The 14,979-nt window shown below is 43.4% G+C and overlaps 1 protein-coding gene across 1 annotated transcript in view; it reads left to right on the top strand.

The window, feature by feature from the left end:
- TMTC1 (transmembrane and tetratricopeptide repeat containing 1) overlaps nt 1-14,979 on the top strand; it is a 129,476-nt gene that overhangs the window by 33,061 nt on the left and 81,436 nt on the right. The window contains exons 5-6 of the mRNA XM_010566218.1: nt 11,102-11,183; nt 12,182-12,285. Coding sequence (XP_010564520.1) covers nt 11,102-11,183; nt 12,182-12,285 — 186 coding nt within the window. The remainder of the gene's footprint in view (nt 1-11,101; nt 11,184-12,181; nt 12,286-14,979) is intronic.

Genomic DNA, 14,979 nt, shown 5'->3' with positions numbered 1-14,979 from the left:
GGCCTGTCTGCCCACGCTCTCGCACCCTCCTTTTGCTTGGCCTGTGGGAGAGGTGTGATGCCGCAGGACGCCCGCGTAGTAGCCAGAGCAGGTTTCCCTTCGGCAGCGCGGAGATGTGTTGCGTGGTGGGGCTGTGGAGGAGATGAGATGACTTTGTTAACGTGATCTTGGTCGTGGCTTACCAGAACGAGCCAGACCACGGCTACATTGGAGGGTGACGGAGCCTCAAACAAACTTCACGATGCGTGTTCGTGGGCTTCCCTCAAGCCAAACAGGAGATGTTTGGCTTCTGGTGTGGGGCGTCTGGGGAAGAGAGGCTGTCGGTTACGTGGGAAGGTTTAGTTGTCCCTGCAAGTACGCACCTGAGTGATACTGAGCGTCAGCTCTAGCCCCATCCTGTAAAAGTCTGAGGTGGTTGGGGGCTGCATTACAGGCTGCTGCAAAATCCCCAAGGCAGAAGCTGCTCGTATTTTTGGCTGAGCACAACGTCCCGTAAACTTTCCTGTGAGCAACTGTGCGGGATCTTTCATGCTTGCCAGGCTTTTAAATATCAGCATTTAAACCCACTTCTGTGGAGATGGAGACTACAACATGATGTAGTTTTCTTGCTACTGCTTATTTTTGGAAGTTGCCAATGCAGTTCAAAGCAAGTATCTTAGTGACTTAAAGAAGACTGGAATATTGTGGTCTTATTTTTCTGGCAATAGTTGAGACTGAATTGTGGTCAAAATAGGATAAAATGTAATTATTTTTTCTACTTCTGCCAAGTTTCAGAATTATTCTTTTATTGATGTGCTTTTGGCTTTTACCATTTATTATCTGTTTAGATGAGATATAAAGAACAGCTTTGCAGAGGAAATCCATTTAAAGCAAGCCACTAATCTTTACTGGCTATTGCAGATTTTAATTTTTATTTTTCACAGATGAACCCTATCATAACCAAACCATGACTGCCTGTGATGAAAGAACCAGTCCATTTTTAATTTGGAGAATTTAAGGACTTGTGTGTAGATGATTGTGTGGAAAAGTGACAGAAATAAAAGTCATTGGAAGTATAATGTTTGGTATTTCATGCCAACAGTAATAGCACAGGCACAATTTACTTACAGGGCTGCTGACAAAAGAAGTCATTTGCTGCCAATTTTTGAATTGTTTTCTTTCAGATTCTTTCTGTGTTGCAGTATAACTTTGGCATTGAGTTGCATTTGATTGCAAACATCAAAAAGTTTCTCTGAAAGGATACCAGCTCTGAAGAATGTTATTTTGCTTCTTCGCTGTATTGCTAACAGACTCGTGTCATTCATATTTAAAAAGAACAAGCTATTTTTGAGGATGTTAAAAATGACAGACAGTTTCCTAACAAGAAAAGAGTAAGGAAGGTTTTTTTTTACCATTTATTTTGTATTTAGAGATGGCTGTGACATATTTACGGATTGCTTTATTTAATCTGACAGAAGCAAAGGGACATGCCAGATGAAATGTCAGATTAAGAATTTTCCAGAAAGGAAATACCTTCTTCCTGAAGTATTTAGCACTGACATCCAGTAAACTGGTTTTTAAGTAGCTGATGCATGGTTTCATTTTGAAGGAAAAGTTTGTGGAAAACAAGCCAAGCTTCAGTTTGAGGACAATACAGCTGAATTTAGTATCTCTGCCACTGGTGGCTTTTGACAGACAGTCTGGATCCAAACAAGGGCCATCCCTGTCCATTGCGTGAATTTGGGAAAATTCTCAGTGTAAATGAATAGGTTATAACTTCTTTTAATTTACAGGGCATCGTCAGGAGAACCCATGCAAGCTTTTTGGTCTTCATTAACTCCTCTGATAAGCAAACTGTTACTATTGCAGTAGTGCCTTGTACAGTAGCTCCTGCTCTCTCCTTGCTCACTGCCTGTTCCCACAACATCTGTGCTAACATGGTCCTTTAACCCAGCCCTTAGAGCTTGCTGTCCTAAGGCAGATGCAGTCGGGGGAGGAGGAGGAGGGAAGATTATCAAATGCATGCAAGTCCCCCCCAGATTTTGCCTATCACTTATTTTCTCATTATCACTTGCTGTTTCTTTCTAGGTGGCCGTAAATTGGTTCTTGGACATTAAGGCTGGGAACTCTCATACATGCTCTGTTTTACTGTCCTGAAGGTCCACAGGTCCCCTACCCCATCATACTGGCGTGATAACTGCTCCTCTTTCCATCTTCTTATCTCAAAGGCAAAGATTCAAACTGTGGATGCGTGATTTTTCCCCCCTCTCCATTTAAGTGAAAAATGTGGGTTTAAAATGAATTTGACAAGTAGTTTCAGATTACAAGTAAATTATGGAAGAATTAAAAAAAACCCCAAACAAATAGGTTTTGAAATAAAGCAATACTCTCCAGGCTACATTTACAGGGGCTTTCAGTTGCTTATTTTCTCCCCATGTTTCTTTGCAAATTGTGCCCACGTTTCTTTCTGAAACCAGACTTTCACTTACCACTTCCACTTGATTTACCAGAAATGCTCACAACTAAAACATTTTGTGTCTCTCGAAGCACTGCAAAGAGTTTCTTTTTTGGCTGACCCCAAATGATGACTTAAATACGTTTGCTGGACTGAACTATATTTTTTAAGAAAAAAACCCAACCAACCAACTGAGCATTTGCCCTGATTGAGAGCAGGCTCAGCTGTAAAAGTTTGCTTTCTTCCCCTCCTTCCTCAAGTCAAACTGTACCAGCAAGTTATTTAAATTCCTTAAAGAGTGTTGCAGGAGCTGGGATTGGGACCAGCTGACACTTACCTGCCTCATGCTTCTCATCCGTGCCTATCACTTTTTTTAGGGCTGATGCATGGAGGAGGAAGGAAGTGATGGGCCTTTTGGCCAGGGGAGCTCATTGCTGCTCCTGGCATATCCTGGTGGATGTGTAGGGGTGAGCACATCTATCCCTGCTGTGGGGCTGGGTGCTTAGGCTCCTGCCTTCGCTGGGCGTATTTGCAGCTGGACTGTGCTCCTCACTGACTCCTCCCTGCGTTTTCTGGGGGCTGGTTGCCTGCATGGTGCCGGGTGTTTGTTCATGAGAAGTAGGTAGACAGCCTGATTATGGTGGCTTTTGTTTTGTCCTGTTTTTTTTGTTGTTGGTTCCTCCCCCGCCCCATTCCTTATTTGATCTTTTGTTGGCACTGTATTTGAATCCAGGATAGTTTGCTGTTGCTAGCAGTAGTATGTATTATTTCCTGCTCTGAGGCGTGTATCTTTCCTCTCCTGTGTGGAGTGCAGGAGACTTGGCAGAAGGAGACTGACAGTCTCATAGGCATTGATTTCTGTGCTCTTTCTCTGCCATATTTTACCAATAGAATTGATTTATTCCTCCTCTTCTGTGATAAACTTTTAAATTTCTCTCTCTCTTTTTTTTTTTTTTTTAAAGTTTGCTTACTGGGATCCTGGGTAAAGACAATGGCAAAAAGTTAGAGCCTTAATTCTCTAATTGCACATACATAATTTTAAAGCCACCGTGGTTCCTTCTGTAAATTAGCAGCCTACTTGGACTAGTGTGTATTTACTGACATGAAATGCATTATGGAGACCACCAAAGCAATGCAGCAGGCCTCCACATCTTTTATGGCTTGTTTGTAAATTTTTACTAGGACACTGGATTCCCAGGGACACCTCAATAATTTCCACTTACAATGACAGAGCCTTTTGCGTGGGTCGAGGATAACCTCCTCCCCTCTTGCTAGTGAATCAGCTAATTTTTTGTGATGAGAGAGCATGTTTTGGATACCTTGCAGACCACACACTCCCCTCCTGTGTGCAAGCAGACCCCTTTACCAAGCCTGGCCCTGCAGAGTGACCGTGGCCCACGGGTGCCGTGCTGCCTTTTGAAAAGACTGTATTTGAGAGCTGCCAGCTCTTTTCTTTGCAAAGACACAAAGGCAGCAGTCAATCTGGAGGAGTCCTGGCTATCCTCTGGGTTTTTGTGTCCATCTGCTCGTGCTAGATGGGTTTGTTGAAAGCACAGCTGCTTTCTCAAGCAGAGCTGCTCTGGGGAAGGCGGGCTCTTTCCTGCCTCTGGTGCTGCAGTCCAGCTCCTGAGTGCTCACTGGGGACCCAAGTGAATGGAGCTCCAGTGGCAGCAGATTCCTTGGATACTGCTGCTGGATCTCTGACAGCAGCAGAAGTCTGAATATCTCCATGTATCTCCATCTTTCTCTTCCTTTCTCTCCTTCCTGGCTCCTCTTTGTTCCCATCCCATTCCTCTTTATGCCTACCTTCCTTTCTTTCTCCTTTATCCCCTCTCTTCCTTGTAACACATACTCATAGCCTGTTCTTCAGACACAAATTTTCAGCCCTCTGCAGTCCAAGCAAATGGTCTCCTCCAGGCTGGACACAGGCATTGCAGGAGAGAGTCTCCTATCTCAGTGGCTTTGCAGGAGCAACGCAAGGAGGGTCTGATGCTGTTCCTGCAGGCTCCTGTTTGGTAGGGCTAGAGGCCCTGAGGAATTGATACAAATCTCTAGTGCGCATTGCAGATGGAGATTTTTTTTCCCCAGCGGCTTGTCACGTGCCTGGAAGCAGAGTGAGTTGTTGCTGAAAGCAACAGGAGCATCTCTGCAGTCCCTTTACTAAATTTCAAATCCCTGCTCCAAAGTACAGAACCACTGAAGTCTTCCCAATAAAGTGGTTGCACAACTTTGTTGATATGGGCAAATCTCTCTAATTGCTTTTTCAGGACCAGTTGAACTGTTTTACCTGATACTTTCAAAGAAGAAAACAATTCAGCTTGACACAAGCTCCTGGAAGGGAAAACTTTCAGCTTGAATGAATAAAGCTTGTCAAAAGAACAAGCAGCTGAAAATAAGGATTTGTAGTTGAATGTGTGGACCAGCCAAAGCTGCTATGAGTGCTGCTTATAAGGCAGTTGCTTGCAGTACCTCTATACCAGCCCTTAACTGGCCTAGGACAGGGAATAATGAGCCTAACAGTGGATTTCAGTGCCTCAGGTGTGTGTGATGCAGACGAAATAAAATGGCTGAAATCAATGGAAGCTTTAAATTGCAGGCACGGTGCTTTGGTTTCCTGAGATCTGGCAGAGGGTGGCCATGCTTTGATGAGGTCTTATTTTTCCTGTTAGCCTCGCTCCACCTTGTCTCCTTGTCGCGTCGGTGGAATGTCTGGTATGAAGGGAAGCCCTTTTTCATCTTCTTGGTCAGGTCTTTGATCTGTTAAGTGCATTTTGCTACTTTCCTTTTTTCTCTTTCTATTCCTGATCCCTTACTGTGCCTCTCTCTCCTTTCCCTGTTCCTCCTAGTTTTCTTCCTCTACTTTCATCCCACACAGAATGAAGTATGTATTGCCTAAAAGAATAAGCAAAAGCCATGAGTGGGATCGCCTTCTCTGCTGTATATGCCAATGCAGTTATGCCCTGCTCTGCTTTCCCCGAAAATCCAATAAACAGCAAGAACTCCAAATGTGGTCACAACTGAAAACGTGCATGAAGAATATGTGACATTATCAGTGCAAATGAGTTAAAACAGTTGTGACTTTCATAAAATCTCTCTGTGGCCCCCTAAAGAGTCCATAAAACTGCTTCTGTTTGTTGTGTGTTTATGCATCTGGGTCTGTGTGGGTAGTGGTGGCTGGATTTTAAGGTTCTCCGGGGAGATAAGGAGCAAGGATGCCACACATGCTGTGGGGAATGTCAAGTCTACTCATAAAGAAGGAAGCAAGAGGGCTTTTCTTTCTTCTTCCTTGCAAAACTTGTAGCTATGACTGGTGTTTTATTTCCCTGCATTGACAGGTATTTTAAGCAAGTTAAAAATCCAGATGTGTCTGGAATATATGGGTTTTTCGTTCTTTTTTTTTTTTTTTTAATTCAATTCTTTTACTCCAGGATGGATTTTCATTTCTGTTTTCTCCCTGGGATATCACATACACTTGCCCTTTGGTGGTTGTCCTCAAGGAGGAATATAGGCCAAGCTACTTTGAAAAGATACTTCTCCAATATAAGATGTAGCTGGCTGGACAGATTATAAGGAAGTCGTGTTTTAGTAGAAAAGGTAAGGTGGTCTCTATAGACAAAACATGGTGCCTGTAAAACTTGTGCATTCTTAGCAGGGGAGTCTGTCAAATTGGTTTGGAATTAGGTTTGCCTCTACCAATAACCTAAAGCTTTGACATTCACTTAGAATAGCCACTTCTAAGTTTAAAAATGTCTTGATTAGAGGTGTCTTGCTGTTACCAATAATTAAGAATAAGTTAACAGCATTGCTGTTATGCTTATCCTTCTAATGTCTTCCTTTAGTACTAGGGTTTCGAAAGCACTAGTTCAAAACTTTGGCAGTTGCTGGGAGTTGGATATGTTTCCTGAGAAGAATACAAATGGGAGCAATGATCTTCTCACAGCAGAGGGACCCGGCCAAAACAAGCTCTCAAAATACCAGAGCTTGTTCTACTGCACACTTATCATGGTCTTTTAGATGTCCCCAATGGGAAGCATCCATCATACATCTTAATTGTTTGTTCACTTCCCTTGAGAAAGCCTTCAAAGAGAACACGAGAGCAAGTTCACGTTGCATACTGAAGCTGAGTCAGCTGCAGCATCGGATGAATGTGTTGCTGATACCAGTCTGCAATAGCTCACACAGCTGTGGCAGTGAACAGCAGCTGAGGAGCTGCCCCGCTCCTTTCTGTAAACTCTAGATGCCTCCAATGGTACAGGCAAATTAAAAAGCTGCCTGCTTCTCAGAGAAGTTTGTTTTGATTAACACAGTCCATCTGGTACCAGCAAAGTTTACATTCCTGTAAACTGCATGGTATTGAGTTTTACTAGGCCACCTACCCTGCTGTCTTCAATTATAAAACCTCTGGGTGCCCTGATGATGTAATTGATTTCAGGATGAGCTGTGCTTTTCAGGAAGCCAGAGCTGCCAAATATCTGTCTTGGCCTCTGCTCGAACTGTGTGAGAGAAGTCTCTGCATTATTAAGCATTTCTTGGATTTATTGTTTGTTGTGATTCTGGTTGCTTCAGGGAGTATTCCTGAAAGGCTTTTAAAAGATAGCAAGTAAGCAATTACATGCTGGTTGCTTTGTGGGAAAGCTGGCACGAAGCAGAGGTAGAACCTCTGCCCCAAATGGGCTCTTTTCACACTTGTTTAGCAAACCTGGAGATCTGGATTTCCTCCTCTAATTTTATCGTGTCATTATGAGAAGTTGGCAGACCCACACCTTGAAATGTTCACCTACTCTCAAGGTAGCATTTTGCTGCACAGAGCTACCATCAATACAGTTTTCTTACGTATGTCCCACGCCTGCTCTCATGTGGGAATGAATGCGTGTGTGTGTTTTGGCATGGGGAGCCACATTATGCTGGTTGAGGTGGAGCAGGTGATAGGGAGTGGTTCCCATGAACAGTGGGATGTTTGGCAGCCTGGTGTGGTTGGCAAATGCATAGAAATCTGACCCGTAAATGACTTTATACACGGCAGCTGTTTAAAACAGGTATAAAACAGTTAAATTGTTGTAATAGTAATTTCTTTGATTGTCCTAGCTAAAGAAAAAATTAAGAGCTTTGGCTGATCTTAAGGTTGTCTCAGCAAAGTTCATTGTAACTTTAGATGTGTTTGCAAGCTGCAATTTTACATGTAAAATGCTACTGCATTTTACATGCTACGTGTCGCTGACATTTAGCAAACTTCCTCATCCAGGTCCCGTTTGCAGTTCATTTGATTTTAATACATAAACTGTGTATTGTTCTTTGCCTGCACCAGACGTGAGATGTTTTACTATTTACCTTCCCTGAAACAACTAGTAGCCTCAGTAAGGTACTCTGGAAAACCACGTGGTTCTTGTAGAGCTTTGATGCACTGAGCATAGCCATACGTTTATGCCGCTCCCACAGGTTGATCTGATGGGCGGACAGCTGGATTATCAAGCCGTGAACCATGTTATCTCTCATGGTTTCCAGATAGACTTTAGGACAGCAGCTTTCTCAAAATGGAAAAGCCTTGCTTCCTAATTGAACTATCATGGAAAGGAACATTTCTTAACTGAAGCTGCAAAGTAGCAAATGCATTTGGAGGAAGGATCAGAAAGCTCACGGCTCTCTGAACTCTTGCTTCACCTATTCCCAGTTACCCATTGCTTTCATTCTGGTTCCTTCTTGCTTGCTGCCCATCTGCTCTCTAGCACAGAGTGCTGATTTGCAGTTGATGCCAATGCAGGGATTTCTTTTTTTCCTAGAGGTGTTGCTGCTCCACAACATAAACTGTGAGGGGCCAGTCAGGATTTTCTGAAACGCTTTCAAAAGGCCTGCTCTGCAGTGGCCAGAGCTACCCTGCAATTCAGCGGAGCGCTTCAAATTAACTTTGACTTGCAGATAAACTCATGCCTTGAAACCGTGGTAGCTTGCATGGTGTTACGCTTGCTGCAAGGAAGGTGCGAGATGTGGGCAACGTTTTAGTTACTTGTAGGCAGACAAAAAAAGTCAAAGTCATGATGTTTAAAGAGTAAGCATTCCTGTACTGTACTGCCAAGGATGAAAGAGCAACTACTGCCTTCCATTTATGTTCATTTTCTGGCTTTAATTTTCTCCTCAGGCCAAGCTTGAGAGGGAACAGAGAGATGGTAATAATGAGGGTTCCTCTATCCTCTGTGGTAGTCTCCAGACCTAGATCAGTGTTTGCAAGGCCCTGAAGCACAGACATGCTTTCCTGAGCCTCAGCAGCCTCAAATGAAGTTTACTCTTCTTGCTGAAGGGCTACCTTCACAAACAGCCTGTTGTCCCTAGCAGTCGTTCCAGCTGGAACATCTTCGATGCAAACTTGATCTGTTGAAAGCCAGATCCCCGCTGAGCGTGGCAAAGCAGTGGGGGCTGCGCGGCCCCACCTCCCCGCAGGTGCTGGCCCCTGGGCCTGTATCATGCCCGACCACAGGTGGCTGTTCTGGAAGGTGGCAAACACGTGGCCCGGAGGTAACGGCTGCCTCCCGAATTTTAGGTCACTGGTGTGAGGTGATGCAGTTTCTCCAGGATGAAGTTGGCAGACTTCTTGACACCGATAAAACTACTCCTCTGTCTCTAATTGAAGTCTCGGAGAAAAAGCTGAACTGTTCTGGCTGATCTTTTCCCAGAATAATTCCACCTAAAGCAAATATTTGTAATGGAAAATTTCTGCCCAAAGTGCTGCAGTTAGTTAAAACTACAAGCGAGTGAAAACAGGTTCTTGAAAAGAGTCAGGCAATGTGATTAATAGAGGGCTCTCCTCCCTCCACCCATAAAAATATAAACAAAATGCAACCCAACACTTCTGTTCCTGCTGCAAATCACGAGGGGGTTGAGTTTCATAAAAGGTTCCAGTAGGGAACAAAAGACCAGGGTTTGATCCAAATGCTATTAAAGTCACCAAGAGTCTTTCCTTTTGGCTCCGGTGGGCTTTGGAGCAGGGCCATGGTGAACACTTGAAGGCCAACCTGACCTTTCATGGAGAGAGAAGGCTGAAGGCTTAGTTTCATCTCACTTGTACTTGCTAGAGCCTGATTAAAATCAGAGGGAGCTCAAAAAACTTTGCACTTTGCAGAGTTCAGCCCTTGAAGACTAGTCTGACATTTAAGTCGGATTTGGTGCTTAAATGTCAACATTCGTAAATAAGTAGACACCAAAGACTGAAAGTCATCTGGCTTGCTTTACGATGTATGGTTTGGTTCCTAAGTTTTAGGCACGACACGTAGGCAAAGTTTTCTGAAGAGCAGTTATTTTGTAGAGAGCACTCAGATGTACTTCTTTCTTCATGTTAAATGCCGCCTCTGTTTCTTGCTGGCTTTGCCCCTGATGCTTTTGTCTGCAGTGTAATCTTTTCTCCATCTTGCCATGGTGACCAGGCTTGCAAACTTCCTACTATAGAAAATTTGAACAAAAAGCCAGATATTAAAGATTCTTGGCAGTATTAGGAAGTGCTGCAATCTTGTTTTTTCAAGGACTTGAAGAGTGGAAGCAATCGGATGATAGACTGTCTTGAGGAATTTGGAGAGGAAATCAGATGCGGTTTATATGCTAGATGTTCACAGGAGAAACATATGATGCTTTCGTGCTTGGAAAGGTAACTTGTGTGCAGGTGTTGTGATTCATGCTGCAGTTTTTGTAAATCATTTAAATAGAGTATCCCAATACTGATTGTATGTTACACAGAGGAACCTGCAAATGTTTTCCTTCTGAATTTATTTTGTTTACTTGATATTTACAACATCTTAAAATTATTTGTCATTTTTTAAATAGTTTTCTAGCTCCTATATGCTTAAAATACTCCTGTTGTCTCTTCTGTATTTCTCTTTGTTTCTCATTGCTTTATTAGAATGATGAAGCCTCTGTAAGGTTCAGTAGAAATGGAATTATCATTGAATTAAAGTCATGGGTATGGCACCATTTGTTATATTAAGGAAGGTCCTTAGAATTTGGCAAGTTCTTCTACTCTATATTAAAATAAATGTGTAGTTCTGGCTCCGGATACAGTTTAATTTTACTCGTGGAGAAACAGGAAGGTTTTTATGAACGTTACTACAACAATAAGCCACCTGTGTGTTTGTCTCTATGCAGTTAATTATCATAACACCTTGTCAGCAGACTTGTGATGAAACTTAAGTGTGCAGGATACACTTTAAAAAAAAAAAAATGCTTAACATAAGTTCAGTTCTGCTAGACAGTTGTTTCCATCTCTAGAAACTGAGCAGAGATCTGGGAACAAGGAGTTTTTGCATTTTAATCATGGCCTAAAATTGAGTTGCTCTGTTTGGGTGACCTTTTAAAAATGTGTCTCGGTGTAGGCTTCTGGGAGTCTGAAGACGGCATATGTTAGAGTTTTCTGAGGATTAAGGAGTTAATTGATGATTTAAAAAAAAAAAACAAACCCAAACCAGATTTTGATGGGGAAACTGCAATGTATTATAGTGTTTATTATTTGAAGTGGTCTCAATACTTTACTGAAGTCATGTGGAAAGAGCTTTGAAGAGTAAGAGTGATGTCATTATTACTGCATGTTAGTTTAAGGTGGTTAAAACGATGTACAGCTTTTTTTCCAGTTTGAAAAATGAGTTATTGTTTCAAAGTATTTCAACAAATATTTGTTTCCTTATATTTCAGCTACCTGACTGCAAATAACAACCAGAATTTCCTGTATACTGCAAGGCCTTTTTTGAAGAGAGCTGCTTTGGTGATAAGCTACGTAAGTATGAACGGACTTGACCATGTATTTCTGTGTATATGACAAAAATGAACATTGTGTGGTGGTATCCCAAAAGACTCAGAAAGCTTAGAGGGTAGATCCTAATACAAAGTTAGTCTTGGAAAATAGTCTAGAAAACTTCAGCTGGGCAGAGACAAGAATATTGCAGTGTTTTCAGTTCAGATTTTCTTTTTAATTTATAGCAGTTGCCCTTACAGCCTTGTAGTCACCTGCAAGTATTTCCTGCCCTAAATACAGGAGGACACTCTGGTGCTGGGCTGACTTTTCAGTGGCATGCTGTTAGTTTCAGTGCTGGGCTCGCTAAGAGTCACAAGAAAAGCTCTGCCTGCAAATACCTGCTGCTTGGTGTGCTCCAAGCAGGACTTGACATATTGCAGGGGAGAAAACAAACACCTCCATGGGGGGTGTGCTGGGTGTGCAACTCCCTGTGCTGCTCTAGGAGCCAGATGCCCTTGCTTGTCCCTTGACAAGTGGTTCCCAGAAAGGTGGAGGAGTGCCAGCCCACAGAAGTCCTTCCAGGGATTAAGATTACACAGCATGAGAAACACCAGTGGAGCTTGTCCTTACACCTATGCCAGCATGAGTGAAAGATAATAGCTTTTAAGACATCAGCCATGTTTTTCCCCTCTGTATTTAGGTAGAGGTCAATAGCAAAACTCTGTTGTTTGAGCCACAGCAGGGTGATGGATTTGTCCTTCAAAATGCTGCCTTTGTCATTGGTAGCTGAGATATGCCAGTTGCTCTCAGTAATGCACACATGAAAGGAGAGGGAACACAACAACGTAGCTTGCTGTCTGTGCTGAGTGTCGGCCCGTTTGTTATCCTGCATAGGGTGGCAAAATTGAATTTTGCCTAAACCACTGAGCTGACTCACTTCTAGGCACAAAGCAGAGCATGGAGATCTATCACAACAAAATATTTGCTGGAGGCCTTAGTTCTTAGTAGCGTATTTCTAACCAAGATGTTCTTCTTTAAAGGTGATTCTCATGTTGTATTTCCGCCTCTGGATAATGGGGGGATCCATGCCGATGTTTTCCGAGCAGGACAATCCCGCTTCATTCTCGCCGTATTTACTGACAAGGTACAATGCCACTAATCAAAGAAAAGTTTTCAAAAGTGTAGTCTTGACACTATTTTTTCCCTGCACTAAAATGTTTTACAGATGGCAAATGAGAAGACTTCTTCTGTTGTCTTAACTTAAATACTTCTCCTTATTGCTCTGTCTGGAATTGAAAACAACAGCATTATTTGAACCCCAAAGCTCTCGGTCCTGTAGAGTTATATTACAGATGCTTTCTTACTGAAAAATGTAGGCTTATTTTTATGCAAAGCCCAAAGAATATGGTTTAATTGCCTGAGCACAGGACCGGAAAGCCCAGTGACTGAAGCCTAATCCTAAACCTTAAAACTGGCTGCTCCTGAGGCATGGGATGCAAGCATTCAGAGTTTTGGCTTCAGCTGAAGTTTGTACAGGAAGGGGATGACCATGCCTGTTGGTGGAATATTGGTGGCTAATCAGTGAAGGTGCAAGGCAGGACCCCAGTGGCACAGAGTACTACACAGCTCTGGCTAAGCACAGGATGGGCTGCCATGGATTAATTAAAAACAATGAACCTGAAATTTGTGTTAACAGACCTTTGTTATTTTATCACTTTTATTTTTTTTTTAAGATACAGAAATGCTTAAATTTGGTAAAAGTGTTTTTTGGTTTTTTTCCTTGCCTGGGACCTGGTGTGTGGCTAGGTTGGCTGATACCACATCCCTCTGGCTCTGCTGGGCCAGACCAGCAAGGCAGTGGCAGCTGCAACTTAGCTCTTCCCTCCAGACCTAACCAGACCAGTGCTCCGGGAAGGTCGTAGAAGTTGATTTCCTCTGAAGACAGGGCCAAGTGCCTGTTTGCTCTGGTTAGCTACTGAACTGGGGAAAGACACTTTGAAGGCTTCTGGAGGAACTTCCTGATGTCTCAAATGAAAATGGGAACAGCCCTCCTCTGTGTCTCTTTCTGGCCTTGCTGGCTCCTCATTCCAACAGTGGAATTGCAGCTGAGACACAGGTTAAGATCAAGCAATCCTTATTCAACATCTGCTGCAAAATCGGACTAGATCTCATATGGGAGACCTTTATGATAATGTGACAACAGCTCCTATTACCATCAAGGCTAAAAGTGCTTCCAGGAAGCATGTTGTCTGATTTGGAAAGCTCTGATCTGTTCGCAGCATTTCTGGCAGAGTCATTAATACCAGACTCTGTGCGGCACAGCGTGAAGGATTTGCTGCTGTCCCTTTTTGATGTTTACGCTGAGATGGTGGTCATCAAGTCATAAATGATCCTGGCCTGATTCCAATTACATATTCTGTGCTGCAAATGTCTTTTGCATATTTGTGTCTCTACATCTTGTAATGACAGGGGAAAGTTTGTTTAAACCCAAAAGCTAAGTCATTCTTGGGGTATGAAACAGTGACTGCTTTTACCACCGGCGCTGTGGATTTTATTAACAGTCTTACGAAAGACAAGTGAGAGTGTTGCTGGCTGAGGTCCTCCCTGGCCTCAGCAGCAGCCCTTGCTTCACCTGCAGTCCAGCAACACCTACCTGCTCCAAACCTAATTAAGGAAACCCGTGCCAGTAAAAACCAGTATTATTGTTCTGGAGGGATTCTAAAACACCTCTTCCACTTCTGCTGAGCTTGATCTTAATCCTCACTTTAGCCAATTTACCCAAGAAGCCTGTATCTTCCAACCAACCTCCCATGGCTGATGCTCAGGCCCAGGTCCCAACAACAGAAGCTGAAAAGTAGGTTTGTTGCTGAATATTGGTCAGGATCCAGTCAGGAGATGGGACTGGAGGCAAGGCTACCCACTGCACAGGTCCATCCAGGAGACAGGGCTGAGCTGAAATGGGGCTCCTAGAGCAACGGGCATCAGGTGTGGGGCCAGGTGAGGCTCATCAGGGCCCTGCCAGTGTGTTGCCGCGGTTCAGTACCTGCCACTTTCCCTGCCATGGATCTTGTTGCTGACCTGTGATGGTCCCTGTCCTCCCTCTCTGGGCGCTGTATGGTCTACAAAGAAGCTGGGCCCTGAGCTTCTGTTGACCTTAACTCTAGTCTTCTGGCACGAGCCTTCATTTTAGATGTGAGGTACCTGCAGAACATGCCTGTAAATTCTTCTCTGCAATTCTTGTTTCTCTGAACTCAAACCTTAAGCTGACCACTACCTTGAACTTGCCACCAAATGACCTGAAAGAGGCCAAAACATGGCTATCCTGATCCCATACACCACCCTAAGCCTGCAGGATCCACTGCCAGTAGTTTGGAAATGTGTGGCAGTCTTTGTGAAATGCATAAAGTTAGGTCTGGAGTTGGGGTCTTGGCTGACATAGGATGAACCCAAAGGAGTATCGTTAACTCCTGTGTGGTTTCTGTGTCAGCTGGTGAGCCGTACAGGTGCAGTTTGTCCTGAGGCTGACAAGGGTTATTGGAGTGTGGCTAAGATTAGGAGTAGGTGTAAGTTATGGGGTTGAAAAAGTATTGAGTAATGAAGTCAGCTTTTTGTCAGCCCTTATGATGCTTGTAGTGTAAATTAGATGACTGAGGGTGTGAGATAGGTCTATGCATCCATGGTTGTATGGAGGAGGGGAACATATAGAAATTAAGGTGTATCGAATGAATTGAAGAGGAGGCAGGTTCAAAGCAAGCCAAGGAGGAGGCTTGCAACAGGTAGTTGGACTGGGGAGTTTCTTCCTGCAGGATGCTGTGGGTGTGCTGAAAGTTTATACAGG

Source organism: Haliaeetus leucocephalus, unplaced genomic scaffold (genome assembly GCF_000737465.1).
Source record: "Haliaeetus leucocephalus isolate CR32 unplaced genomic scaffold, Haliaeetus_leucocephalus-4.0 Scaffold206, whole genome shotgun sequence".
NCBI lineage: Eukaryota > Metazoa > Chordata > Aves > Accipitriformes > Accipitridae > Haliaeetus > Haliaeetus leucocephalus.
The sequence above is the reverse complement of the archived record's forward strand: the minus strand, read 5'-3'. Positions and strand labels throughout refer to the sequence as shown.